This window comes from Ictalurus punctatus, chromosome 7, assembly GCF_001660625.3.
Source record: "Ictalurus punctatus breed USDA103 chromosome 7, Coco_2.0, whole genome shotgun sequence".
NCBI lineage: Eukaryota > Metazoa > Chordata > Actinopteri > Siluriformes > Ictaluridae > Ictalurus > Ictalurus punctatus.
The window spans coordinates 5,362,196-5,389,030 of record NC_030422.2 but is presented as its reverse complement, the minus strand read 5'-3'; the positions used below and the strand labels follow the sequence as shown (position 1 = coordinate 5,389,030).

Sequence of the window (26,835 nt, the reverse complement as noted above, 5' to 3'; positions counted from 1 at the left end):
TATTAATGTGACACTACACACACATACATATATACATTTGGACACGCCAATCAGCCTACCATGCATGTGTTTGGACTGGGGGAGGAAACTGGAATACCCGGAGGAAACCCCAGCAGCACGGGAGAACATGCGAACTCCAGACAACCCTGGAGGTGTGAGGCGAACGTGCTAATCGCTAAGCCACAGTGCACGCTAAATACATATCTTTTTTTTTTTTTTTTTTTAATGTATAAGTCGTGTGCCGTACGCGTGTGGGCAGGTACTTGTGTGCACACAGCTGAAGCTGCTTCATCAATCACCACTCGTTTGTCGATTCATTCACTTCGTCAAGACGGTCGGGGGGGGGGGGGGGGGGGGGGCTTAAATACAGAAGCTGGAAAAGGACAAGGGCAAGGTCATTACAGAAGGCTCGAGTAGTAAAAGAGAACAAGAAGACCAAACAGAGGAGGCCTAGAGGTTCAAAAATGTGCATGCTCAAAATATGGGAAGCCAACGGAGTCGTAACCAGGCTCGACATCCATCAAATATATTATTATTATACTTCTATGAGTAGCTTGACGGGTTTGTTCCACCTGCAGCTCATGAAATGAAATTGTCGTGCCGACAATTATTCACTGTATTCCTATTCCCTCTGGGACATTTCACAGTTAGGTCAAATGAAAGCCATAACGTCAATAACAAACACAAGTTACTCCTCCTCAGCTGATGTTCAGCCACCAAATACGCTCCGCTGGAAATGACAAAAATGAGCTGTTTAGCAGCTGAAGATTTTCACTAAACATGTCTCACCAGTTTCGTTCTCCTGTTTACGGTTTTATCGATGACTTGATCGAACGACGTTAGCACGGTGCCAGAGAAAAGCTCCACCACATGAGAGTAGGACACCCGAATCAATAAGCCATGCAGGGTTTAGCACGACACGGAGACACGGTTTCTGCTCATTTTAGAGAAGATATGAATACAAATACGAAAGCCGACTACGGCATCTTTTCAAACTGCTGCACACGGTGCATCACAGGGCAGCGGAACACATCCAGAGGAAAGCCTCCGTCTGCCCTCTACCACATGCGTGAGCTCAAAGATGCCGATCATCGTCTAGTATTACTGTTATTGATAGGGTAGAGAGTGAGAGAGAGAGTGAGAGAGAGTGACAGAGTGTATGCCATCCCTCCCACCCAGAAAACACGGCCAATATTGCTCTCTTGGACTCGCAGCCACAGATGGGGTATGTGGGGTATCGTTGGGATTCAAACTTGTGATCTCCGAGACGATAAGGAAGGCTTCTCGGTTGCGCCGTGGAATAAGTTACTTGATCAAGTGCATGAAATGCATTTTAAAATCAGTATTTTATAAAAAGTCAACAATGAGTCAACAGTCATTAAAACCATTACAGAGCAGCACCCCCTATAGCAAATATAAACTGTATCTTTAAGATATGCTTCGGCTAATCTGATCTAGGGAGCACATTGTGTACTCATAACAACTCCTCTTTCCTAGAAACTGGGCAAGGGAACATGCAGCAGGAGGGTGAGGAATACCAGATGGATGGCTTCATGCAGTAAGGCGACTGGCTCTCGCTGACTGTTCTTTAGCCTGGCTGGGGGCCAAGGTGCACTCTCGCTCCTATCCGACTGAATGGAACATGCTGACCACAGGTAAAACATGTATAAGATAAGCAGTTCATTCATTCATTCATTCATAGTCACACCGTAGCTACCACAAAACCACAATACGTCCGACAACGATAAGGGCGATATCTGTCTAGCATGACACTAGTTCAATTTTAATGCTACAGTCTAGGAACAATTTATTTTTTCAAAAGGTTTTTTCAAAGTTATAAGTTTTCCAGCGCTTCTATTCGATCTATTGATGTTAAGGCATGTTCAAACACTGACTACGTTTACACGGACTGCACTGATCTAATTACTGACCTTATTCTGAATAAGACAATATTCTGATTAAGGTGTTTACATGAGTGGCTTTTAGAAAACTCCTTTCACGTTCAGGTTTTACGTGTTATAGAACGTAGATGGATTAACGTCGCACGTCATTACGTCCCCGCGTCACGCCGTCCGACGTTCCCTCCAGAATTTCACGTATCGACGTACAGTTGGTCTTCGTTATGGGACCGTGTACAGTTTTGTATGTTTTATTTTTAATTTTACGAAAGCTTCAAGTGCGGTTAATTATCTGTCGTGCCGTACGTGCAAATAGACGACTGCTTGAAGCCGTGGGCCGCGTCCCAAACCGCGTACTTACCTACTATATAGTAGCTGAGATGCATGTATTTCACCTACTATATACTGTAGTAAGTACGTACGCGGTTTGGGACGCAGCCGTGCTCTCTTGTTTGCCCTCAAACGGTCGAGCGCTGCCGTGTGTGTACGTGTCCTGCCGCACAATGCGGTGAAAACTCTCACACGGCGTTAATAGTGTGATTAAGGTGTGTACACGTCTGTAACGCACGTCCATAATGCGACTAAAACAGGAATTACTCCACACGTCTTAATTCCATCTGTGTTTACTTCGAGTACGACTTTAATCGGATTAAGGATCATCAATAAAACAGAGACAGACAGAGAGAGATTAAAAACCTTTATATAAAAAAAAATAAATAAATAAAAAAAAATGCGCGAGCTAATTTGCTAACAGGGTCTACACAGGGTTGTGTCTTTTACATAATAGCAAAATAAACATGTTTACCAGTTTGGCTCATTTGCCTTAATGAATATGTAACTCAGGACGTTTCTACCTAAAGGTGCCGAGTACAGGGTGGAGCCCTGCTTAAAAGTTTCCGCACCCACAGACTGATTTGTGTCTGCAAATTTAATACAGGCAAAAGCGCAGGAATAGAATTTGCTTGAACTAAGTCAACGTCGACTAAATCCATCAAAAATGACAAAATAAAGAACATTTCTCAAAGCGATTGCGTAATATCCCTGAGGTAAAGCAGAATTCATATGACATATTCACGCCGCACCTTCACAGCGCCGGTGCTCACACAGAGTCTATGAAAATAGTCTCATTTACATATCCCTTATTAACCTCAACCATGGTCAGGTCTACACTCTTTTACTTTTGGATTGTAAACACCCCTCCCCACCAAAATCTGTCTTACACGAGTTTAAATCGACTCTTCTGGGAGTCTTTTGGGGAACCAAGATTGCCACGGCTAAACTTTCCATTAGCACAAGCCAAATTAACTTGTCGTTTCCTCCACGTTTTGCATGCGAGATCATTCGTGCGATTCTTCTTGGCAAATTACCCAAAACACACCAAACCGACCATGCACGCAATTTATCCGATTGTACAAGAACTGGTTATATTAAAGTTTCTGTGCAATTTCTCTGCTCATAGACAGTAAAGTCTTCTGTTCCATCAGACACAACCGTAATCTGCATCCGGGATCACTCTTGATAGGTACTAGATCATAAACAACACAAGGTATTCTGGAAAGGCTGTCAAAAAAGAAACAAAAAAAAAAAAAAACCAACTTCCAGTTGTTCTGAGAACTATACAGTTGCTGGATGAGATCCTGCTTTCCATTCACACAAACGGTACCAATAATGACCATTATGGACAGCGACACGGCGGCAACTCTGGTAGAAAAGCTTCTATAAATTTTATTTAAAAAAAACCCTGTTCCTGTGTTGGAACCACTGCCACCATAGACGAAATGTGAAATACAGCGGCCTCATGTTACTGACTTATCAGCTCAGTGTTACGTGTTATTCATAATCCAGTGCAAGTTCTGAAAGTGCAGGCTCGGTTCAGGTGGAGAATAGTGCAACTGGAGGACCTACAACAAACTAAAAGACACTTCCTATTCCACCAGCCTTCCTAGGCTTTGACTCATTTTGAGCCATAAACACACCAATGATTCTTGGCACCCACACACACACACACACACCATCTCCAGTCAATGCATACACTAAAGCTTTCAGATCGAAGAGCTACCTTCTGTGCCATATCTCCATTTCAGGTATTCAAAGCTGCAAGGGAGAACAGTAGAAGAATTGCAGCCACTTGCAAAAAAAAAAAAAAATTTAAATTGAATAGTCACCCACTCAAGGTCAAAAGCGGTTGTTATGTCATTATGGAGACAAGTTAACGCAAGACTTCTTTCAGCATTGTGAGGATTTCCTGGAATTGTTGCGTAACCTGCGATGAGGTTGATCACATTCACGCCAGCTCACCTGGGGAAACTCCTGACACACATTTTCAATTCGATTTCCTCATTCCATTTCTTCAAAGAAAATGCCGCCTTGACTTGAAATTCCTACTCGTAGTCTTCGTAACTAGGTGTTCCCTTCGTTTACAGAGCGACATCAAACTAATACGGCTGCGCACGGTGTCCGAGGTAAACAAAGTAGGACTTCTTACCTTTAAATGAGTTATGCTGTATATACACAAGAATTTGATAGTGACCCTGTACTCTGACCCCGACCTCATAACATGCTGGGATATGCAAAGAAAAAAGAATTTCAGTGGGCTGTATGTAATGTATACGTGACCTTGTGTCTTTATTGGTCACATATACATTAAGAAAGACTTTATTCTTAATTGGTCACATATACCTGGAGGAGAGAAGGTTAAGGGCCTTGCTCAAGGGCCCAACAGTGGCAGCTTGGCAGTACTGGGGCTTGAACCCCCGACCCGCAATCAGTAACACAGAGCCTGGCAGTGCTGGGGTTTGAAACCCCGACCTTCTGATCAGTAACACAGAGCCTGGCAGTGCTGGGGCATGAACCCCCGACCCTTCTGATCAGTAACACAGAGCCTGGCAGTGCTGGGGCGTGAACCCCCGACCTTCCGATCAGTAACACAGTAACCCAGAGCCTTAACAGTCAAGCCACCACTGCCCCTTTACTTTAGATGATCTCTAACAATGACTACACTGATTGCTGTTTGAGGAGGAAAATATACATCACTCATCAGTTAGCTAACAAAAGCCAAACATGGAAGCACTTTGCATATTGAATATCACCAAGGTCAACAATTAGCCATCACTTCTGAGAGAACACTAAAGCAGTCTTTGTTTACATTACACGCTAATTAAGAGAGACTGAAAATCAAACTGAATTACTGAACGATTCGAGTTTAGATTTGTGAGTTTTAGATCGATCTTCAGCCACCGCTTTGTCTTGGCCAGGGTCACAATTGATCCGGAGCCTATCCCGAGAACACCAGGCGTGAGGCAGGAGTACACCATGGAAGGGATGTCAGCCAACTGTAGGGCGCCAAACATGCACACATTTGTACTTCTTGCACACCTAGTGTCGATGAAGACTCACCAATTTAACTACCCAGGGACCCTCATGCAATGACGCAGTAACACTGGAACCCACTGAGCCCTCGTCCATTTTCGTTTAAAAGTACAACTTTATATGGTAATACCAAACACTACAATATAAGTGAAGCTGATAGCCATAGCCATAAAGCGCAATTGACTATTGTGAAAATGTAATCTCTCACTGGTTAACCGAGTATGGAAGATTTATGATCTGGGCGACGGGTCATACAATGCCATGGCCACACAGTTGGCAGCCTGCTAGCAATTCACAAAGATACCATGGATGGTTTAATGTGTACTACTGTGTGTATTTGTTTGCGTGTCAAACAGAGAGCGTGAAGAGATAGAAAGAGATTTAGTGGGCAGAGACCAAGACAGACAATAGAGACAAAGGTGAAAGGATAAGAGAGGAAGAGAGGGGTGAGAGAGAGATTTGTTGGGTACAAAGAAAGAAAGAAAAAAAAGAAAAAAGAAATAGACCTACAAAGAGAGAAAGGGTGAGAGAACGAGAGCAGAGTGAGTTTTGGTAGTAGAGAGCCAGATAGCCAGACATACAGATAGAGAAAGAGAGATTAAAAAAAAAAGCAAGAGAGACAGAGTTTAACAAGATATTGAGTGGAGAGCGGTAGAGATTTAGTGGGCTGAGAGCAAGAGAATTAGAGAGAAACAGAGACAAGATCAAAGAGAAAAATACAGAGTGAAAGAGTCAGACAGAGCAAAGACCCAGAAACAAAGACAGATGTGCCTGCTATGCACAATCATGAAGCTTATGCATTACCAATGGCCTGTGTGGGTGCCTGCACGTCCATAGAAACTAAAAAAGGAAGGCCCAATTATGCCAACATTAAGGCAACGACTGCTTGAGGATGAATCTAACCACATTCAAATACAGTCCTGAATAACCACGGGCTTTCAATCCGGAGACTCTCTGCACACACTACTGCATGATCTCATTGTTTTCCCTGTGCTGCTGGTGTCCATGACAAAGTGATCACAGCTGACCTTTGCTTAGCACCGACAATCATCTCTTTCTCATTGGTCAAGCTGCAAACAGTGACGCCGATGCAACGTTACGGATAGAACTACCGCATTATCGTGTCTGACCTTCTGTAGCTTCGTCATTCAGTTTCTTCAGAATCATCCGCTGACAGATACGGTAGATGTGGCTAATGGGATAAGTGGTAGCTCAGTGGTTAAGACGTTGGACTACTGATTGGAAGGCCGGGAGATCTAAGATGCTACTGTTGGGCCCTTGAGCAAGGCCCTTCATAAGGCCCTAGCACTGCCAGGCTCTGGGTTACTGATCGGAAGGTCCGGGGTTCAAGCCTCAGCACTGCCAGGCCCTGGGTTACTGATCGGAAGGTCGGGGGTTCAAGCCCCAGCACTGCCAGGCTCTGGGTTACTGATCGGAAGGTCGGGGGTTCAAGCCCCAGCACTGCCAGGCCCTGGATTACTGATCGGAAGGTCCAGGGTTCAAGCCCCAGCACTGCCAGGCTCTGGATTACTGATCGGAAGGTCGGGGGTTCAGGCCCCAGCACTGCCAGGCTCTGGGTTACTGATCGGAAGGTCGGGGGTTCAAGCCCCAGCACTGCCAGGCTCTGGGTTACTGATCGGAAGGTCGGGGGTTCAAGCCCCAGCACTGCCAGCCCCTGCGTTCCAAGAGATCCAAGCTGCCCCTGTTGGGCCCTTGAGCAAGGCCCTTAACTCTCTCTGCTCCAGTGGCACTGTATCATGGCTGACCCTGTGCTCTGACCCCAGCTTCCTGACATGCTGGGGTATGCGAAGAAAAGAATTTCACGGTGCTGTAATGTATACGTGATCAATAAAGACTCATTATCATTATAAACATCATAGTCGTATGCGAATCTCAATGTCATGTTTAAATATACCTGGAGATTATTACTCTGCTACTGATGTGTCAGGTAGAGCTGTGGCATGAGGAAAGGATCAGTTTTACAGAGTAGTGATAAGCTGGTCTCTGAAACAAGACAACCACCCACTATCATTTTATCCAATCATTAAATAAAAACCATTTATGCTCAGTTTCAAAGTCAATCCACTAGACTGTTTTATTCATCTGCATGAAGGCCATTGGGGTTGCCTAGAAGTATCGTACCACACTTCTGGCAACAATGACATTTTCGCACCACTCCCTCTGACAACACTGTCAGTTCAGAACCTTCAATACTAACCAAACTTCAGTTTTTACTAATATATAACTTTTTTAAGCCATTTGGGGGTGGGAGTACTTCACAAGGAAGCTAATCTTAAACCCTGCTTAGTCATTATACCAAAATATGCTAGCTCCAAGCCAGGCTTGAAGGTTGAAGCTTAGCTTTGCTTCAGCCACATGAATTTCAAACAGCTGATCCAAACTGGCCAAAATTCAAGCTTTCCAAAATATCCTACAGTAAAAGGTTACTGCATGGGAAAATAAATAAATAAATAAAAAAACTCCAATGGATGAAGAAGCGGCATCGCCTAGCAGCTCCAAGATCTATTTACAGATTGTCCTCAAAGTGACCCAAAGGGAAAATTACCTTAGTCGTAATCAACATAAACAAATGAAATGAGAAAATTTGTGCGGACCTTCATAAATCAGACTACAAAATAGCTACATGCCAGAAAACGCTCGTATCCGCTGTTAGGGCAATAATTCAATTATAAACAACATGATCTGTCTAGGACAAGGACACAAATGTATTTTGCACCCACACACAGTGAGGAGGATGGTTAGAGAGGCAAAAAAAAAAAAAAGAATACTTTCCAATGATCACGGTTGGAAATTTACAGATGTATTTTGACATCAGCAAGTTGGCAGATCTACAAATCATCTTCATCTATCCACAAATCTAAGCGCCTGGAACTTCGACTGGAACCAGGTTCCATCGTTAGATTTGACTGAACAGAGGGTATTTTTTTTGTTTTTTTTAGCAACAGTCAAAGTGGGTTTGGCACAAAAAAAACCCCCCAAAAAACCCCACCAAGGATGGTCCTACAGATAAGAACCTTATCTACTGTAAAGGCCCTGTAAAGGCCCTTCAAAGGCCCTCGGAGCCTTGTTAAAATACATGGCATCATGGACTCCATGACGTACCGGCCGTTTTTAACTGAAACTCCGTCTGTCTCGGCAAAGAAGTTAGCCAGGGTTGGATCTTCCAGTATGACAAAGATCCAAAACATACAGTGAGGTTCAAAGGTCCGAGAGCACTAGTGAAAATGTTTCTATTCGGCATTATTTTTTAATCGAATACAACAAATTTTCATTACAAATGATATTATTGCCAAGAACTTGCGTGAATAGTAAAAAAAAAAAAATCTTGACATGAATTTCAGAGTTTCTTATTATTTGGTACATCCCCCCCCCCCCCTCCCCCCCCCCCCCTTTTTTTTTTTCTTCAATGACAGTGTGCACTCGAGCTGGTACAGACTCGACAAGTCAAACCCATCAGAAGAGATTAGACATGAGGAAAATCTGACCTTTGCTACGAAGCAGCTAACATGGCTAACCACAAATCTGCTTACATTTAAATAGGCACCCAGAAATAGAACAGAATCTAGAATATGAATTATTCATCAAGATATTAAACATGTACTTCTTTTATTTTCCAAATACTTCAAAATTCGAAAGAACTTTTGTTTATTTCCAATTTGAAATGAAAAATGCTTCTACAAAACAGAGTAATGCTTTTGACATAACGTAGCGCACATGTGGCAAGAATCGCTAGAAATATATTCCTGATCAGGGTTTTGTAGTTTCTTCGAATAAACTGACTTCATTTGAAGAGTTTAATATTTTCAGCGTAACTACAAACTGCTTTAAACTCACATTTACTGTGGGTGCCAATAATTCTGGACCTGACTGTATACACAGCGGTGTTGGGAGCAGCTAACTAAACGTAACGATGCTACTAACTAAACCCAACAATTTCCATGGGGTGTACTTACTTTCACATGACAGTTTCAAAGTAGCTTCCCTGACACGGATATACAGAAGGGTGATGAATGAAAGGTAAAACCAGTTTATCTTGGTGTAGGGCCAGCACAGGCTGCAAGAACAGCTTCAATGCACCTTGGAACAGATTCTTGCCCTTGGAGACGGAAAACAAAAGCCCTTTCTATTCAGTCTTTAACTGACATTTTGCTATTTTCAGTCGATTGTCTGGGCTGCTTATACATCACGTGTGTGCCCGTGAGCCTCCATTAGTACACCCAGACTTCAGGTCACAGCTGGAGTTTGTTAGTGAAAAGCCCTGAGGCTAGAATCACCTGCCTGGTTAGTTTAAGCGAGGTGATTTCAAATAAGCCTGGATGAGCTGAGTTAAAAATGCAGCATGCAGGAGCATTTCCAAAATTATTCACGAGGACCTCGATTAAGTATGGAAAATGTCGAGCACTGCACTACAATACCCCAAAACCTAAAGTTTCGGTTCTGAATTCAGTGGTCTGTAATGCATAGCCCAGGGTTTCACAAATTTTAGCATCATTATTATTATTATAATTAGAATTATTATTATTATTATTATTAATGTTGAGTGACTGTGAGATCACCATCAACTACCATTATCTTAATCGTTCTAATTATCAAACTATTTGCAGTTAGTCATCACTATAGTTATAAACCTAACCGACTGGTCACTTGGATTTATTGTTTAAAATTACACTCCGATTTGTTTATTTTTAGGAAGTTGCTCTTTTATCTCTTTTAAGCCCCGCCCACATGTGCATGCATTCACTTACCTACTACAGTGTATAGTAGGAGAAATACATGTGTTGCGGCTACTATATAGTAGGTACGTACGCGGTTTGGGACGCGGCCCACGGCTTCAAGCAGTCGTCTGTTTGCACGTACGGCACGACAGATAATTAACTGCACTTGAGGCGTTCGTATAAATTAAAAATAAAAACACCCGAGACTGTACACGGTCCCATAACGAAGACTGTCGGTACGTGAAATTCTAGAGGGAACGTCGGACGGCGTGGCGCGGGGACGTAATGACGTGTGACGTTAATCCATCTACGTTCTATAACACGTAAAACCTGAACGTGAAAGGAGTATTCTAAAAGCCACTCATGTAAACACCTTAATCAGAATATTGTCTTATTCAGAATAAGGTCAGTGATTACATCACTGCTGTCCGTGTAAACGTAGTCAGAGTCAGTATTTAATTGGCTGGTCGTCCTGAAGATGACTGACTGCGTTAGATTTTATATATAAAATTAACTGACCTATAGTGCTGTGCTTTTCTGGTCTACTACATAGAATAGTGGTATGCGCTTATTACTTTTTGTAGACCTAGCTCCGATTCCGAGCGCTCACGTTTGGAAAGTATGCAGCCTTGCATTGCTGTGCAGTCGGCTGAAGCCGGCTATCGCAGTCTTACGTGAATCCTGGGTTAATTACACGGTGACACTGAAGGAAAGTTGAGCTACAGCACAGAGCCTCTACATATCACAGCAAGGTGCAAGGCAGCCAGTCAGTCTGTATGACTCGACAGCTGTTTCCACTGTAAAATTGGTTGCTTGGCGAAACATGTGCTCCGGTATAAGTGATCTAGGGACCACGCACCTGGGCACACACACACGTACACACGCCATTAAGAAGTTAGCACTGTAAAAGCAGTTTGAACCATGACATACATGCAAACAAGTGGTGGTTTACATAGAAAGCTGTAGTTTGCCTATAAAGCAAATGCATTTTGAGGACATGCTGACAAACCCGCACCTTGATATTCCCCTGAGGAACCCAGGACTCCATGTTGTTCCATGTTAGGCCTACAACTAGCAGGGGACGTTCCACAAGAGCCAAAGCCGCCCCCCGCTTTAAATGCACCTGGCCACCCCTAAGCCCCCCCCAACATTTCCATATACCACTTCGATGAAAACATTTCCATATCATCCGCGAGGAGCAATTAAACTGGAAAAGAAGTTTACACAAGCCAGGAATGAAATCTCAGGGAGATTGATTCTGGGAATTTCAGAAGATATCACATGCAAACAGAAGCGGATACATTACAGGAAAAGCCGTGTGATAGTATTTGAGGCAGCTGAAGGGGTGGAGGACTCATCACTGAGCGGTTTCTCAGGAAGGTTGCATTTACAAGTGGATACTGGAAAGCCAGGGGTTTTTTTTAATCCCCAGTTGCATTAAAAATAATAACAGTAACAGAACAAGTAAGAATCTCGTACGGTAGCACTACTTGTATTGTTCTCTGCTTGATATATCGCTTTGATGTATTTTCTCATCTGTAAGTCGCTCCGGATAAAAGCGTCCGCTAAAGGAATAAACGTACTGTAATGTAAATGCAAGAATAAAATGTATGCTGTTTTTATGCCTCAATAATGCTTTCATGTTTGTAATAATAATAATAATAATAATAATAATTTAGAGTAGGGCTGGGTGGTACAGCTAAAAAATTTATCACGATATAATATAATAACTTTTCACGAATAAAAGTTTCATATTGTTCCGTATCGATAATTATTGATAAGTTTTAATCTTACGGGTAGAAAAAAAAAAAAGGCTTGAATTTACCCACTTTGTTAAGGTAAACAAGAAAGAATTTTAGCTTTAACCACCAAAAAAAAAAAAAAAAGATTTTCGACAAATTTCTCCTCTTATATCTTCTATGAAGTTTACATAAAGTAGTGTTAAAGAGACTCTTGAACTTAATAAATACACGGTGACAAAATGTGTGCAGTGTAAAAGGCAAACTTTGAGGGAAATCAACATGACGTTATAGCGCGTTATAACCCTAACCCTACTCCCATTGGTTCCTCTATCTCTATTTAAAAAGTATCCGAGTGTAAACAGTCTCTAAGACGACAGAATTGAGTAGCAGAGGCCCTACATCAAATAGCTTTCTCGGAATCCTGCGTTTTGGCTTTAGTCATTATAATTCTTCCTAAAGTCATATACAGTGCTGCTTGAAAGTTTGTGAACCCTTTCGATCGGTCGATATATCTGCATTAATATGACCGAACACATCATCAGATTTTGACACGAGTCCTAAAAGTAGATAACGGGAACCCGGTTAAACAAATGAGACAAACAAATTTTATGCTTGGTCATTTATTTATTGAAGGGAAACGATCTAGTATTACATTTCTGTGACATCAATGGGATGACGATCAGGTGTGAGTGAGTGAGCGCCCTGTTTTATTTAAAGAACGGGGATCTATCAGAGTCTGATCTTCACAACACATTTGTGGAAGTGTATCATGGCATGAACAAAGGAGATTAATGAGGACCTCGGAAAAAAGGAGTTGAGTATTGATGCTCATCAGGCACTCTTACCATCCCCAGGAGTGGAAACCAACAAAGATCACTCCAAGAGCAAGACGTGTGATAGTCTGTGAGGTCACGAAGGAACCCAGGGTAACTTCTAAACAACTAAAGGCCTCTCTCACATTGGCTAACGTTAATGTTCATGACTCCATCATCAGGAGAACACTGAACAACGATGGAGTGCATGACAGGGTTGCAAGGAGAAAGACACTACTCTCCAAAAAGAACATCGCTGCCCCTCTGCAGTTTGATAAACACCATGAGGACAAGCCAGAAGGCTGCTGGAACAATGTTTTGTCGGTGGATGAGACCAAAATAGAACTTTTTGATTTAAATGAGGAGTGTTATGTTTGGAGAAAGGAAAACACTGCATTCCAGTATAAGAACCTTATCCCATCTGTGAAACATGCTGGTGGTAGTGTCATAGTTTGGGCCTGTTTTGCTGCATCTGGGCCAGGACGACTCGCCATCATTGATGGAACAACGAGTTCTGAATTGTACCAGTGAACTCTAAAGGAAAATGTCAGGACATCTGTCTGTGAACTGAATCTCAAGAGAAAGTGGGTCATGCAGCAAGACAACGATCCTAATCACACGAGTCGTTCTACCAAAGAACGTTTAAAGAAGAATAAAGTGAATGTTTTGGAACGGCCAAGTCAAAGTCCTGACCTTAATCCAATAGAAATGTTGTAGAAGAACCTGAAGCAAGCAGTTCAGGTGAGGAAACACACCAACATCCCAGAGTTGAAGCCGTTCTGTACTGAGGAACGGGATAAAACTCCTCCGAGCCGATGTGCAGGATGATCAACAGTTACCCTAAACGTTTAGTTACAGTTATTACTGCACAAGCGGCTCACGCCGGATACTGAAAGCAAATGTTCACATACTTTTACCACTCTCAGATCTGTAACTGGATCATTTTCCTCAATAAACAAATGACCAATTATTAGTAATATTTTTGTCTCGTTGTTTAATTGGGTTCTCTTTATCTCCTTTGAGGGAAATCGGATGATGTTTTAGGTCATATTTACGCAGAAATATAGAAAATTCTAAAGGGTTCGAAACTTTCCAGCACCACTATACTTGCTTCATTTTATATGACACTGCTTCACAAGCAGGACTTGTGTAGGCTAAAATTGACTGTCTATTGCTTTTGTAGTTGTTTTCTGAGCCAGCCACTCAGAAACTAGTCCCTCTGCATCCGCCATGAAAAAAATCAAATAAATAAAACCGCTCCTGATAACTAGTCAAACCCTCCCACTAGGAACAGCAGGGTATCGAGACAGGACCAGATCAACACGAGGGGAAAAACGGAGGACTTCACTTCGGCTCCTGTACACGGGAAAGCACGTTTCCTACGGAACCTGTACGCTAGTGCACGACATAGAATGTGGACCTCGTTATTTCATACTGTACAAGATGCACTTAAATAAATGGCAGTGAGTCTTTGGGGATTCAGCCATTCTAAACAAACATGGCTTTCGCCTTCCGAACACGTGCGGCCCAGCTAGCGACGCTGACGCAATCGTCGTGTGTGCTTCTAGCTCTCCTACATGCATTGTGTATATGTGGAGCAAATAATTAAACTGAAGTGCTGAACGCTCACACACACACACACACACACACACACCCCTCCCGCACGTTACTCTAATTATAGGTCTTATAGCTGCAGTTTACTGGGAAGCGTTATGGGAGAACATGCCACCACATGCCCACAGCGGAAAACTCAGTACACCGAGCAAAATACTGTAACTGATCCGCACAACACCAGCGATGCCAACTGTCATCAGTGGTAGTCCTTTAGTGCATCGAATTGCACAACAAAAAAAAAAATCTCAGTGACGTACAGTATTGCGTTACCTCATACGCTTATGACATACAACCTAGAGTAAACTCGAGTAGTGTTAAATCACCATTCAGTATTGAACTTAACTTTAACTTACAATTATGGACCAACCCACCACAGTGTTTAACATGATGTTAAAATCGCCTCCTTACAACACTCAAGGTGTCCGATTAAATCTGAACGTATTAACGCGCACCTATTATGGTTTTGATAATAACGCTCCTAATGTTGTTTTAAAGCTCTCATACGATAGATTTACACGCATCCGAGATCACAGAACACTTTAACGTGCTCATCATTTAAACGGCAGCGTTACCTTTTTTCCCCCCGCGGTGTCACAAACGACTCGTTCAATGATCCGTTCGAAATGATTCGTTCTAAACCCCACCTTTCAGAGAGCATACTCTGCTCCGATTGGTCACATGTCCCAGTCTCTTATGGTTGGTTTACCGGTGTCGGCGAGCAGCCGATGAAGACCAGAGGCGGGGCTTTTCGTTACAAACCTACGCAGGTTAGTACAGGAAGTAAAGTCTGGAATCACTAACGAATCGTTTCAGCTGTTCAGAATCGATTCCTTCTTTCGGGAGTCGATAACTCCGTTTTTACATTCGTGAACAGCTCTATAAACACACTGCATGAAAGGTAATATCTGAAAAAGCATAATAGGTGCACTTTAACTCATAGCTGCAATTATGAATGAATACCTACCATCAGGGGTTACATTTTTAACCGAATCTAAATTGCCCCAAGGTGCGAACGAGTACGTGAATGAGCATGTGCATGACTTCTACCCCTTCCAGGGTGTATTCCCACCTTTCAGGCAGTGTTCCTGGGATAGATCCACCACGACCACGACCAGGATAAAGTCGTTGCTAACGAATAAATGAATGAACGAGTGAACGAATATCTTGCGAAATCAAGAACCCTTAAGAATTCGTCAGTCGTTCCAATGGGGGATGTTTAAAAGTTTGCACCCTACAAATAACCTACAACAGTGTTTCTCCAGCTGAACCGAGGGCACTTTTAGGAAGCTAAGAACCTTTAAAAAGACAACACAACGACTATTCAACAAGCAAACCACTCGAGACCGCATTACAGAATTTCATACAGCATACACAGAAGGCCTATATTTTAAAACCTAAACTAAAAATCTACCCGGAACGACTTTTACGGTATATTAAATCTTTATAACGAACATACGAAACTCAATGGTGTGCAAGATGCATTTTTACAATGAAATGACATTCTGAGCTGATGGGGTTTTTGGATGGAGGAGGAGTTTTCCCCTCCCCCTCATTCATTGCCATGAGGGTCAATTCTTAATTTGGTTAAATATTTCCTACCTTATCTACAATGTTGTTTGCCTACCTGCTGATAGAGGTCCAGGTAGCATTTACCCTTTGCTTCATTTCAGACACATGCAGAATCTGACCAATCAGACCAGAGTATGCTCTCGGAAAGGAGGAGTTTAGAATGAATCACTTAGAACGGATCATTTAACGAGTCGTTTGTGACGCTGGTGGGGGGGAAGGCAATGCCGCTATTTCAATGATGAGCACGTTAAAGTGTTTTTCGACCTCGGATGCATGTAAATCCATCGTATGAGACCTTTATAACAAAATGATGCACGTTTCAAAACCGTAATAGGTGCGCTTTAACATAAATGTAGTTTAAATTTAACCCCGGACAGAGTGCCAACCCAGCGAAAGGCACATTCGCACACACGTTCACACACTACGGACAATTTGGAAATGCCAGTCAGTCTACAACACGTCTTTGTACTAGAGAAGGAAACCGGAGTACCCGGAGGAAACCCCCGAAGCACGGGGAGAACATGCAAACTCGGTGCACACAGGGCGACGGATGATTCGAACCCCCAACCACGGAGGTGCGAGATTACAAGATTTCCGACAGCATGACACACACTCTGACAGCGAACACTGACTACGTTTACACGGACTGCACTAATCTAATTACTGACCTTATTCTGAATAAGACAATATTCTGATTAAGGTGTTTACATGAGTGGCTTTTAGAATACTCCTTTCACGTTCAGGTTTTACGTGTTCTAGAACGTAGATGGATTAACGTCACACGTCATTACGTCCCCACGTCACGCCGTCCCTCAAGAATTTCACGTATCGACGTACGGTCGGTCTTCGTTATGGAACCGTATACAGTTTTGTATGTTTTATTTTTAATTTACGAAAGCTTCAAGTGCGGTTAATTATCTGTCGTGCCGTACGTGCAAATAGACGACTGCTTGAAGCCGTGGGCCGCGTCCCAAACCGCGTACTTACCTACTATGTAGTAGCCGAGATACATGTATTACACCTACTATATACTGTAGCAGGTAAGTACGCGGTTTGGGACGCGGCCGTGCTCTCTTGTTTGCCGTCAAACGGTTGCGCGCTGCCGTGTGTGTACGTGTCCTGTCGCACAATGCGGTGAAAACTCCCACACGGCGTTAATAGTGTGATTAAGGTGTGTACACGTCTTTAACGCACGTCCATAATGCGACTAAAACAGGAAATACTCCACACGTCTTAATTCCATCTGTGTTTACTTCGAGTACGACTTTAATCGGATTAAGGATCATCAATAATCTCTGTTTACATGCTAGTTTCTTAATCGGATTATTGTTCTCCATGTAAACGTACTGACCGTGAACTCAACTCTAGGCTTCCCAGCTGTGAGACCTCTGTGTGTGAACGCGTGTGGGCAGAGATAAGGTTTCAGTGCTTTCTAACTAGCACTTATCTCAAAGTGGAGGTCAGGAAGTAAAGCCGAGCTCAGGGCTGTGTCTCACTCCACTCCATCACCGTGCGCATGCGCAAACCTCCAATTAACATTACGGGTAATCGCACCTGTTTGTTTTCATTCATGAGAACGACACGTGATGTAGGGTCAGATTATACTGTTTTGGCAGACATGTGTGCACAAGTTTTGATCGCAAGTTAATGATCAGTCCTTTTTTGCGCTAAATAATATTTCATATCCAAGATGCACTAATGCAATCCTGTTGTTGTTTTTATTCAAGGGTGTCTGTGCTGCTCTCTGAGAGCATGAAGATGCAGGCCGTGTTTAACCAGTTGTTACAGCTGAGAGTTTCTGCTTGGTGTGGGTGTGTAATGACAGAATCAGATGGAGTGGACATACCTGCTCCTTCCGCTTCTGCCAGCGGCCGCACGGGCTCTCCTCCAGGATCTCACTCTCATCCTCGCTCTCCTCTTCTTTTCCTCCAGACTCCGAGATCCTCTCCGGGACCGACATGGTCATTTTACGCGTTGAATCCAACAACCCCCCCTTCCTCCTCTTCCTCCCTCCCACCCCCCTTCCTCCTCCTCCTCCTCCTCTCTCTGGCTCGGTCTACAGCCCGAACTACGCACACGCGATTTGTAGCCAAACTGCACTCCTGCTTTATTGAGCTACACTACACTACACTACACTGTTGATCATCCTGTTCAATGCAATTCGGAAAATGATGTCCGAGATATGCACAAAAAAGAACCGACACTGAGTGTACAGAACGCACGCGCCGGACAGCAGATCCGGATCTCAGGCTGAACAGCTCGGTTATGGTGTGTGAGGAAAGCGCAGATATTCCCTCGTTCCCCTCATCATCATCATCATCATCATGGACGTGTGAGACGTGTGTGTATGTGTGCTGCTGGATGGCAAAATAACCTCCACCCCCTTCAAAACACACGCGCGCGCACACATGCACTCCCACTTTAACTGGCTACAAGCATCGTTTTGTCCCGTCAGCTCTTCAGACCGTGTGTATGGACGAGCGCTTTCACAATTTCCTCTGTTTTAAAATTGCTACCGTAAATCACTCACAAGCGGCGCAGGAGTAGGAGAGAGTGTGTGTGTGTGTGTGATATAATACCAAATCTGTGTTCGTTTTCAGGAGTCCTCGATCTTAATAAACTGAAATGAATACAAATGCAGGCTATCAGTAGCCTATTAATTTCTTCTCCTTTACACCAGTGTTATTTGCCCTAATGAACGAACCGGCTCTTGTTAGGGAATCGGCTCTTCTTGGTGAACGTTAAAAACCGAGCCACACATATGATTCGTTTTTGTTCATTTACCTCCATTTCTTCCTCCGTTTAAAGGTGAACCGGCTCTTGTTAGTGAACCGGCTCTTGTTAGTGAACGTTAAGAACCGAGCCGCACATATGAGTTGTTTTTGTTCATTTACCCCATTTTCTTCCTTTGTTTAAAGGTGAACCGGCTCTTGTCGGTGAATCGGCTCTTGTTAGTAAACGTTAAGAACCTTGTTAAGAACCAAATAAGTCGTTTTTGACGAATAAAGTTGGTGTGACGTTGGATGATCGATATTCGCGAATATGCAGAAATTAAGGGACCGTCTCCAAAGTTACATACGACATTGTTAAACACGTTTCTAACTTCAATAGCATTTGAAGGGAATGACTTACAGTCATATAACCAACTGTAAAGGTCATCTAGGTGTCAGGGATGATGCACACCTTCTAGATTTCTGATATTTAATAAAATAAACTCCCGTGACCCTGAAAAGGAGTAGGCGGTAGAAGATGGATGGATGGATGGATGGATAAAATAAACTATTAAATATGTCAATTAGATATGTATTTCACTGCAGAATGGGCCCATACACAAAACATGCCATAAATTATTTCATTACTAGGACATCTATTTTTTGAAGAAAACCATTCAATTCAGTACGGGTCATTTGACCCCCTTTATGCATTCGTGAAGGTTTTTTTTTGGTTCATGCGATGTACGGTTAAATATCAAAAATCTAAAAGGTGTGCGTCATAGCTGACACCTAGTCAAACACTTTACAGTTGGATGTGTGTCTGTACATCATTCCCAACAAATGCTATTGAGCTTTAATAATGGAATATTTTGTGTATGAGCCCATTCTGCAGTGAAATTCATATCTAATTTACATAAGATTTAATAGTGTATTTTAATAAATATCAGAAATCTAAAAGGTGTGCGTTATAGCTGACACCTAGATGAACACTTTCCGGTTGTTTATCTGACTGTAAGTCATTCCCTTCGAATGCTATTGAAGTTAGAAACGTGTTTAACAATGTCGTATGTAACTTTAGAGACGGTCCCTTAATTTCCGCATATCTGCGAATATCGACCATCAAACCAACTTTATTCCAGTCTCGTTTTTGTTCATTTACCCCATTTTCTTCCTTTGTTTAAAGGTAAAGGCAATGCTGTTTACTCTGGCAGATTAACTGAATTAATATACTTCCAAGAATAATCAACATCTGAGCTGTCCGTGAGTCGTGTGTTTGGTTCTCATTCAGACTCTCAGCATTAGATTTTAATGAAGTGCTAATTTTGTGAATTAAATAGAACAAGGGGGGTGCAAATAATAATGTTATCTCTAGGTTCTTTTTCGTAACCAAAAACTAACCTTCCCGGAACGGTCTGGGAACCAAGAATTATTAGCTGGGGTGATAGCTCAGTGGACAGGACAGTAGACTTCTGACTGTAAGGTTGTGACAATGGGCTCTTGAGCAAGGCCCTTAACCTTCAACTGCTCAGTTGTATAAATGAGATAAATATACGTCGCTCTGGATAAGAGCATCTGCCAAATACCATAAACATAAATGAGTATCATGAAATAACATGTCTGTCTTACATTCTGCCATTTAATATAACATTTGTTCGATATTCTGTTCGATTCCCGACTCCGCCCTTTGTGCGCAGAGCTTGCATGTCGTCCCTGTGCTTTGGGGGTTTACTCCGGTTTCCACCCCCAGTCCAAAGACATGGTCTGTAAGCTGATTGGCATTTCCAAATTGTCTGTAGTGTGTGAATGTATGCGTGATTGTGCCCTGTGATGGGTTGGTATCCCATCCGTGGTGTCCGGAGTCCCCTGGGATAGGCTGCAGGTTCCCCACGACCCTGTGTAGGAGCAGCGGTACAGAAAATGGATGGATGGATGGATGGATGGATAAGTGATATTCTGTATGACCAATCAGCATTAACATTTTGACAGAATATATGCATACCATATATATATATATATATATATATATATATATATATATATATATATATATATATATATATATAAAAGCATATTAAAGTTTTGGACACAGATATGTGCTGCATTAGAACTAAGCAATACAATAGACAACAAAGATCATTTTAAGATTGCTCAAAACTGCAGGCAGAAGAGAAGTAATGTGTCAACATTCAAAATACCAAACTGTTGAAACCAGTACATTAATTCCTGTTTTTTTTATGCCGCGTCCATGTAAGACAGCAAATTGGAAATAACATTTTCGTTTTCTTTTGTAAATAGATTATACACAATAATTTTAAGTATATCTTTATTATTTATACTACGATAAGGAATTACAGAGAACTTGAATATAATAGAGAAAAAAAGGAAGTCTCCAAGAAAAGCATTATTTCCTGTTTAAAAGCAATGTCAGCTTTCTTAAAAACCTGAATTAAGGATCAAAACATTTCTTAAGCTAATTTAAGATTTTTATTCATTAAAGTTGAATGTAAACAATGCGCAAATGTAAATGTTTCATGATTAAATGTTTACAGCTGTGGTGAGCAATTTCCTTCATACCCAATTTCTGTCTTGCACTGCCAGAAATGACACTCCATGCCCTTGTCTAGTTCAATGGCATATTTAGTACAGTCACAGTATTAGTCCCTAGAGATTTTAGTAAGCTCTAGTCCACGGTGAGCAATGGAAAAACAAACAAGCTACAGAGTTGTGTGTAGTGTCTCCGATCATGTGACACAGGTCTAAAGAGATTCAAGGTTTAGAGCTGGTTACATTCTTTACACTGTAAATCCATACTGAGGGAGTTTGTGATTTTCTTTCTTTCGTTCATCATCAGCATATTTTGTAGAACTTTGTTCTGGAGGTGTTCACAGATGACATGTTTACTTAAAATATGGTTAATCACATAATACTTTGCCCATAATACTTTGCCTTCTTTGGGTGGGCACAGTGGCTTAACGGCTAGCACGTTTGCCTTGCACCTCCAGCGTTGGGGGTTTGAATCCTGTGTGTGAAATTTCCATGTTCTTCCCATACTTTGGTTTCCTCTGGTTTCCTCCCCAGTCCAAAGACATGCATTGTAGTCTGACTACATCCAAATTGTCCATAATGTGTGTGACTGGTACTTCCAAATTGTCCATAGTGTGTGTGGCTGGTACTTCCAAATTGTCCAGTGTGTGTGATTGTGCCCTGCGATGGATTGGCACCCCATCTAGGGTGTCCTGAGTTCTCTGGGATAAACTCCAGGTGAATGCATGCATGAATGGTTTAGATTTTTTAACCATAAACATTTCTTTTTCGTTTCAAACAAATGGATGTTTGCTCTGTTTAAGAATCTTTTGCGCCCTCTGCTGACCAAAACAGTTCCCTACAACAATATTACAAAAATAGAATACGCGCTGTTTCAACTAGACTTTGGCGCATTAGATTGCTTTATAAAACAACATTTATTTATTACATCATTATTCCATTCAATGTTTCCATAGCAAATACTTGTTGTTTTCCCCCTTAGCTCTGATATAACTGTTAATAGAAGCATCAAGGACTTCCCTATAGAAAAAGTCCTCGACGTTAAAGTTTATCTCCCTCCTATACAGCGTACCACATATTACCGTAATTACACTAGTTGGTGTATTACTTAAATACGTGAACAGAATATTTACTATACGTTAGTATACGGTTTGGATCTCGTAAAAAAAGAAAGATATGTATACGGTCTATGTTTAAGACCCAGCTGAATTGAACCGCCCCTCGTTCCAGCTCGCTTATTGGTCCGCTGAAAAAGCCTTCGTATAGCAGAAACCACGCCCCTTTCACCAAACAGAGCACGTGTTCAGGGAGTTTAAGCAAAAAAAAAACAAACAAAAAAACCCTCACCTCTGAAAACATTAAATTCCACTTTGCACTTGTTCAGGAGGCTACAACATACTCAAGGGCCATAAAGCATTATTAAAGTTATGATCTCCATGAATAATGTCAACTGAAATCTAAGTTTCTATTTGTGGGAAGTTAAGAAATGTAAACAAACAAACAAAAAAACAAAACAAAAAAAAAACAACCCTCCATGTCTCCCATAAATAGCCAAAATGTTACTGTACACATTGAAATAATGTTTTTTGAATTGGTTTCTGGAACAGTTCGTACTGAAGGGGTTTGTGATTTTTTTTCTTCTTCAGGTCGACAGGTCTCTGATTAAAGTTTGAGAACTCCTGGCCTACAATTTAAGTAAACAATAAATAAATAAAAATGAATCAAAGCATCATTTGGTGTGACACCCCTTTAAATATAAAAGCTTTTTAAATATAAAGGTTCCTGTTTTTATGCAACATTGTTATCTTGTTCCAATGTTGCACCCTTTTTAAACGTTGTTGTCATTTTATTTGTCATTATTTACCCTTTTACCGAAGCATCCATGAGAACATGCAGACTAAGGCAGCTCTTGAATCTTTAAATCTACATCTAAATGTAAGGTAATATTTACTCGTCTTTGAAACAGTGACTGTTAATAACGTTGATATAATTGAACAAAACCACAAGGAAAAATAGCTTTTTCATTCATTTATTAGACAGAAATATCAATAGATGACTTCTTGTAGGCATTTTGCATAATTGTTCACCGGTCTCTGACATCAGCATGTGTTCAGTTGCAAGATGTTTGAGGGTTTTCTTGCATGTACTGCCTGTTTCAGATCCCCACAACATTTCAATGGGATTCAAATCTGGGCTTTGATTAGGCCGTTCCATAACCCTCTATTTCTTCCTTTTGAGACATTCCTTGGTGGATTTGCTCGGGTGCTTAGCATCACTATCCTGTTGAAAGGTCCACTTTTGGTCCAACTTCAACTTTCGGACAGATGGCCTCACATTATCTTCAAACACTCTTTGATGTGATGCAGAATTCATAGTTGAATCAATGAATGCAAACTGTCCAGTCCCTGAAGCAGTGAAGCAACCCCAAACTATAACAATTCCACCACCGTGCTTCACAGGTGGTATGAGGTGCTTCATCTGAAAAACTGTCTTTGGTCTGCGCCAAACATGTCTGCTGTTACTGTGGCCAAACAGCTCTATCTTTGATTCGTCTTCCCACATTATTCCAAAAGGCCTGGTCTTTACCTATATGCTCATTGGCAAACTGTAGTCTTGCTCTAATGTTCTTTTTAGAAAGAAAGGCTTTTTCCTGGCACATTCCCCCCATGCATGTCAAATTTGTGCAATCTCTTTCTGATTGTAGAAGCATGCACTTTGACACCAACAGTTGCAGGACTTACTAGCAGATCCTGTGATGAAATTTTAGGGTTCTTGGAGAATTCTTTTTGCATCAGATGGTCTGCTTTTGGGCTGGATTTGCTGGGACGGCCAGTCCTGGATAAATCGGCAGTCGTTTGAAATCTACGCCACTTGTAGATGATGTATTTGAAATCATTTGGTGATGTTTTTAAATCCCTTGCCAGACTCATAGGCATCTACAGCCTTTTATTCTGAAGGCCTTACAGAACTCTTTAGATTTTGACATGATGACACCACACACCTCAATAGCAAAGGGTACACCAGACACTAGATATGAGTGGGGTATAAATAAGACCGCTTCCACCTGCACTCCATGAGCAGGTTCTAATCACTGGAACCCAATCTTCAACACCTGATTTTAATTTTATGGATTTGAAGGTGTGTGAAATGTAGGGGTGTACTTACTTTTTCATGTGACTAATCTGATTTTTTGTTAATTTAAATTGAAAATTACTACAAAATGTAAATTTTATGTGTCATTTGATAGAGTGCATCACCTTTAGGTGATGCACAGGCACAGGCGAAACAGGCATTGTTTCAGAGAGGATTTCCATAGGGTGTACTTATTTTTTCACATGACTGTTCACATATGTATATATGTATACATATGCACCTATGGACACGAACAGTGTACAGGTGGTAGGCAATTAAGGTTACAGTTACAATAGCTTAGGACACTAAAGAGACTTTTCTACTGACTCTGAAAAACACCAGAAGAAAGGTGTCTAGGGTTCCTGCTCACCTGCGTGAACATGCCATAGACCTACTGCAGGGAGGCATGAGGACTGCAGATGTGTCCAGAGCAATAAACTGCAATGTCTGTAATGTAAGACGCCTAAGACGGTGCTACAGGGAGACAGGAAGGACAGCTGATCGTCCTCGCAGTGGTAAACCACGTGTAAACATATGTCCCCCCAGATGTGATCAAGAACTTGCGAATGCCTTGGTGGAAGATTGAGGGAACGTCTCACAGCAAGAACTAACACATCTGGTGCGGTCCATGAGGATGAGATGTACTGTAGGACTTAAAGCAGCTGGAGGACACCAGATACTGACTGTTACTTTTAATATTGACACCCCCCCCCCCCTTGTTCAGGGACTCATTATTCCATTTCTGTTCCTCAAACGTCTGTGAAACTTCTTCATGTTATGTCTCAGATGTTGAATCTTTTTATGTTTATACAAATATTTACACATGTTAAGAAATTTGCTGGATATAAGCAGTTGAATGTGAGAGGACATTTATTTTTTGCTGAGTATATATATATATAATAGTAAATAATTAACCTAGTATTTGAATACATGGTCTGTGTACATAAAATCTAGATATGATAAGCAACTTAAAAGATGGCACCTTTGGTGGCAGAACACCCAATTTTTAGAAGAGCAAAACTATAGGAACAGATAGTTTTAATGTAAATAAAAGTAAATAAAACTTAATATTTGGTTGCATATCCCTTGTTTCCAATAATTGCATCAAGCCAGTGACCCACTGACATCACCAAACGGTTGCATTTTTCTCTTGTGATGCATTCCCACGATTGTACTGCAGCTTCTTTCAGTTGTTGTATGTTTTGGGGGGTTTTCTCCCTTTAGTCTCCTCTTCAGGAGGTGACTTGGCCAGTCTAAAACCTTCCACTTTAGCCCACTGATAAGGTCATTTCTTGTGTTGACAGTTTGTTTTGAGTCTTGCTGCATGATGAAATTCCTACCAATTAGATTGGATGCGTTTCTCTGTAAATTGGGAAAACAGATTGTTTCTGTAAACTTCTGAATTCATTCTGCTGCTACCATCATGAGTTACATCATCAATAAAGATTAGTGAGAATGTTCCAGATGTAGCCATGCAAGTCCAAGCCATGACACTACCTCCACCGTGTTTCACACATGAGCGTGTATGTTTTGGATCATGAGCAGATCTTTTTTTTCTCATCACTTTGATAGAGGTTACTCTTGGTTCCAGAACTTTTGTGGCTCATCTCTGTATTTCTTTGCAAATTCCAATCTGGCTTTCTAATTCTTACTGCTGATAAATGGTTTGCATCTTGTTGTATGGCCTCTATATTACTGCTCTCATTGTTGAAGTCTTTGTTGAATGCTGGACTGTGATACCTTCACCCCTGTCCTGTGTAGGTTGTTGGTGATGTCACTGACTGCCGTTTTTGGGTTTTTCTTCAAAGCGCTCAGTGTTTCTGCCATCAACTGCTGTTGTTTTCCGTGTCTAACCTGTTCTATGTCTGTTTGTTAGTACACCAGTGGTTTCTACCTTCTTCAGGACATTCCAAATTGTTGTACTGGCTCTGCCCAATGCTTGTGCAATAGCTCCGATAGATTTCCCCCTTTTCTCAGCTTCAAAATGGTTTGCTTTTCTCCCACAAACAGACAGCTCTCTGGTGTTCCTATTCGTTTATCCTTTTTTTTTTTTTAAACAACAAATGCAGTCTACACAGGCGAAAGCTGGGGCTCAAACCAAGCGCAGACCTTCTGAGCTATTCGTTCTTTAAACAATAAATCTAACACAGCGCACCCGGGAAATGTGTGGGTTCGAACAAAAGGTGCCGTGTTCTAAGATGTTTAACACATCTAGATGTAAATATAAGGAAATGCAAGCTGAAATTCTGATCCGTCGTCTCATATTCAACCCAAATGTCTCCGATGTATAGTGAAAACAACAGAACCAGCCTTGCTCAAACCTATTTGGTTCAAACATTTGGCTTGTGTACGTAAAAATAAATCTGTACTAAGTGTGTGTGTGTGTGTGTGGAATTGATTTGACAGATAAAAAGGTCCCTGGATATCTACAGGAAGTCTGAAATGATCAGTGAAGCATCAGTAAAGCATCTGTTTGTTTAAAAATTTTTTTTTTTTTAAATTGTAGCCTGGTTTAGATGTCACTCAAATATAGGATATGTGGTGCTCCTTTAAGAACTCTGATTAATCCTTTTATTTGGGAATATAATCTAATAATCCCTGCTGGTGAAAGACACCGATGGAGGCGAGTTTAATCCCTGCAGCACAAAGTGCACCAATGATCCAGAGGAACTATAAAGAAGAAGAAGAAGAAGAAGAAGAAGAGG

The 26,835-nt window shown here is 41.6% G+C and overlaps 1 protein-coding gene across 1 annotated transcript in view; it reads right to left on the bottom strand.

Annotated features, from left to right (window-relative positions):
- The window catches only part of nrbp2a (nuclear receptor binding protein 2a), a 45,589-nt gene extending 27,342 nt beyond the window's left edge, over nucleotides 1–18,247 (bottom strand). The window contains exon 1 of the mRNA XM_017471449.3: nucleotides 17,587–18,247. Coding sequence (XP_017326938.1) covers nucleotides 17,587–17,706 — 120 coding nt within the window. The 5' untranslated portion in view covers nucleotides 17,707–18,247. The remainder of the gene's footprint in view (nucleotides 1–17,586) is intronic.
- Nucleotides 18,248–26,835: the final 8,588 nt, after the last annotated feature.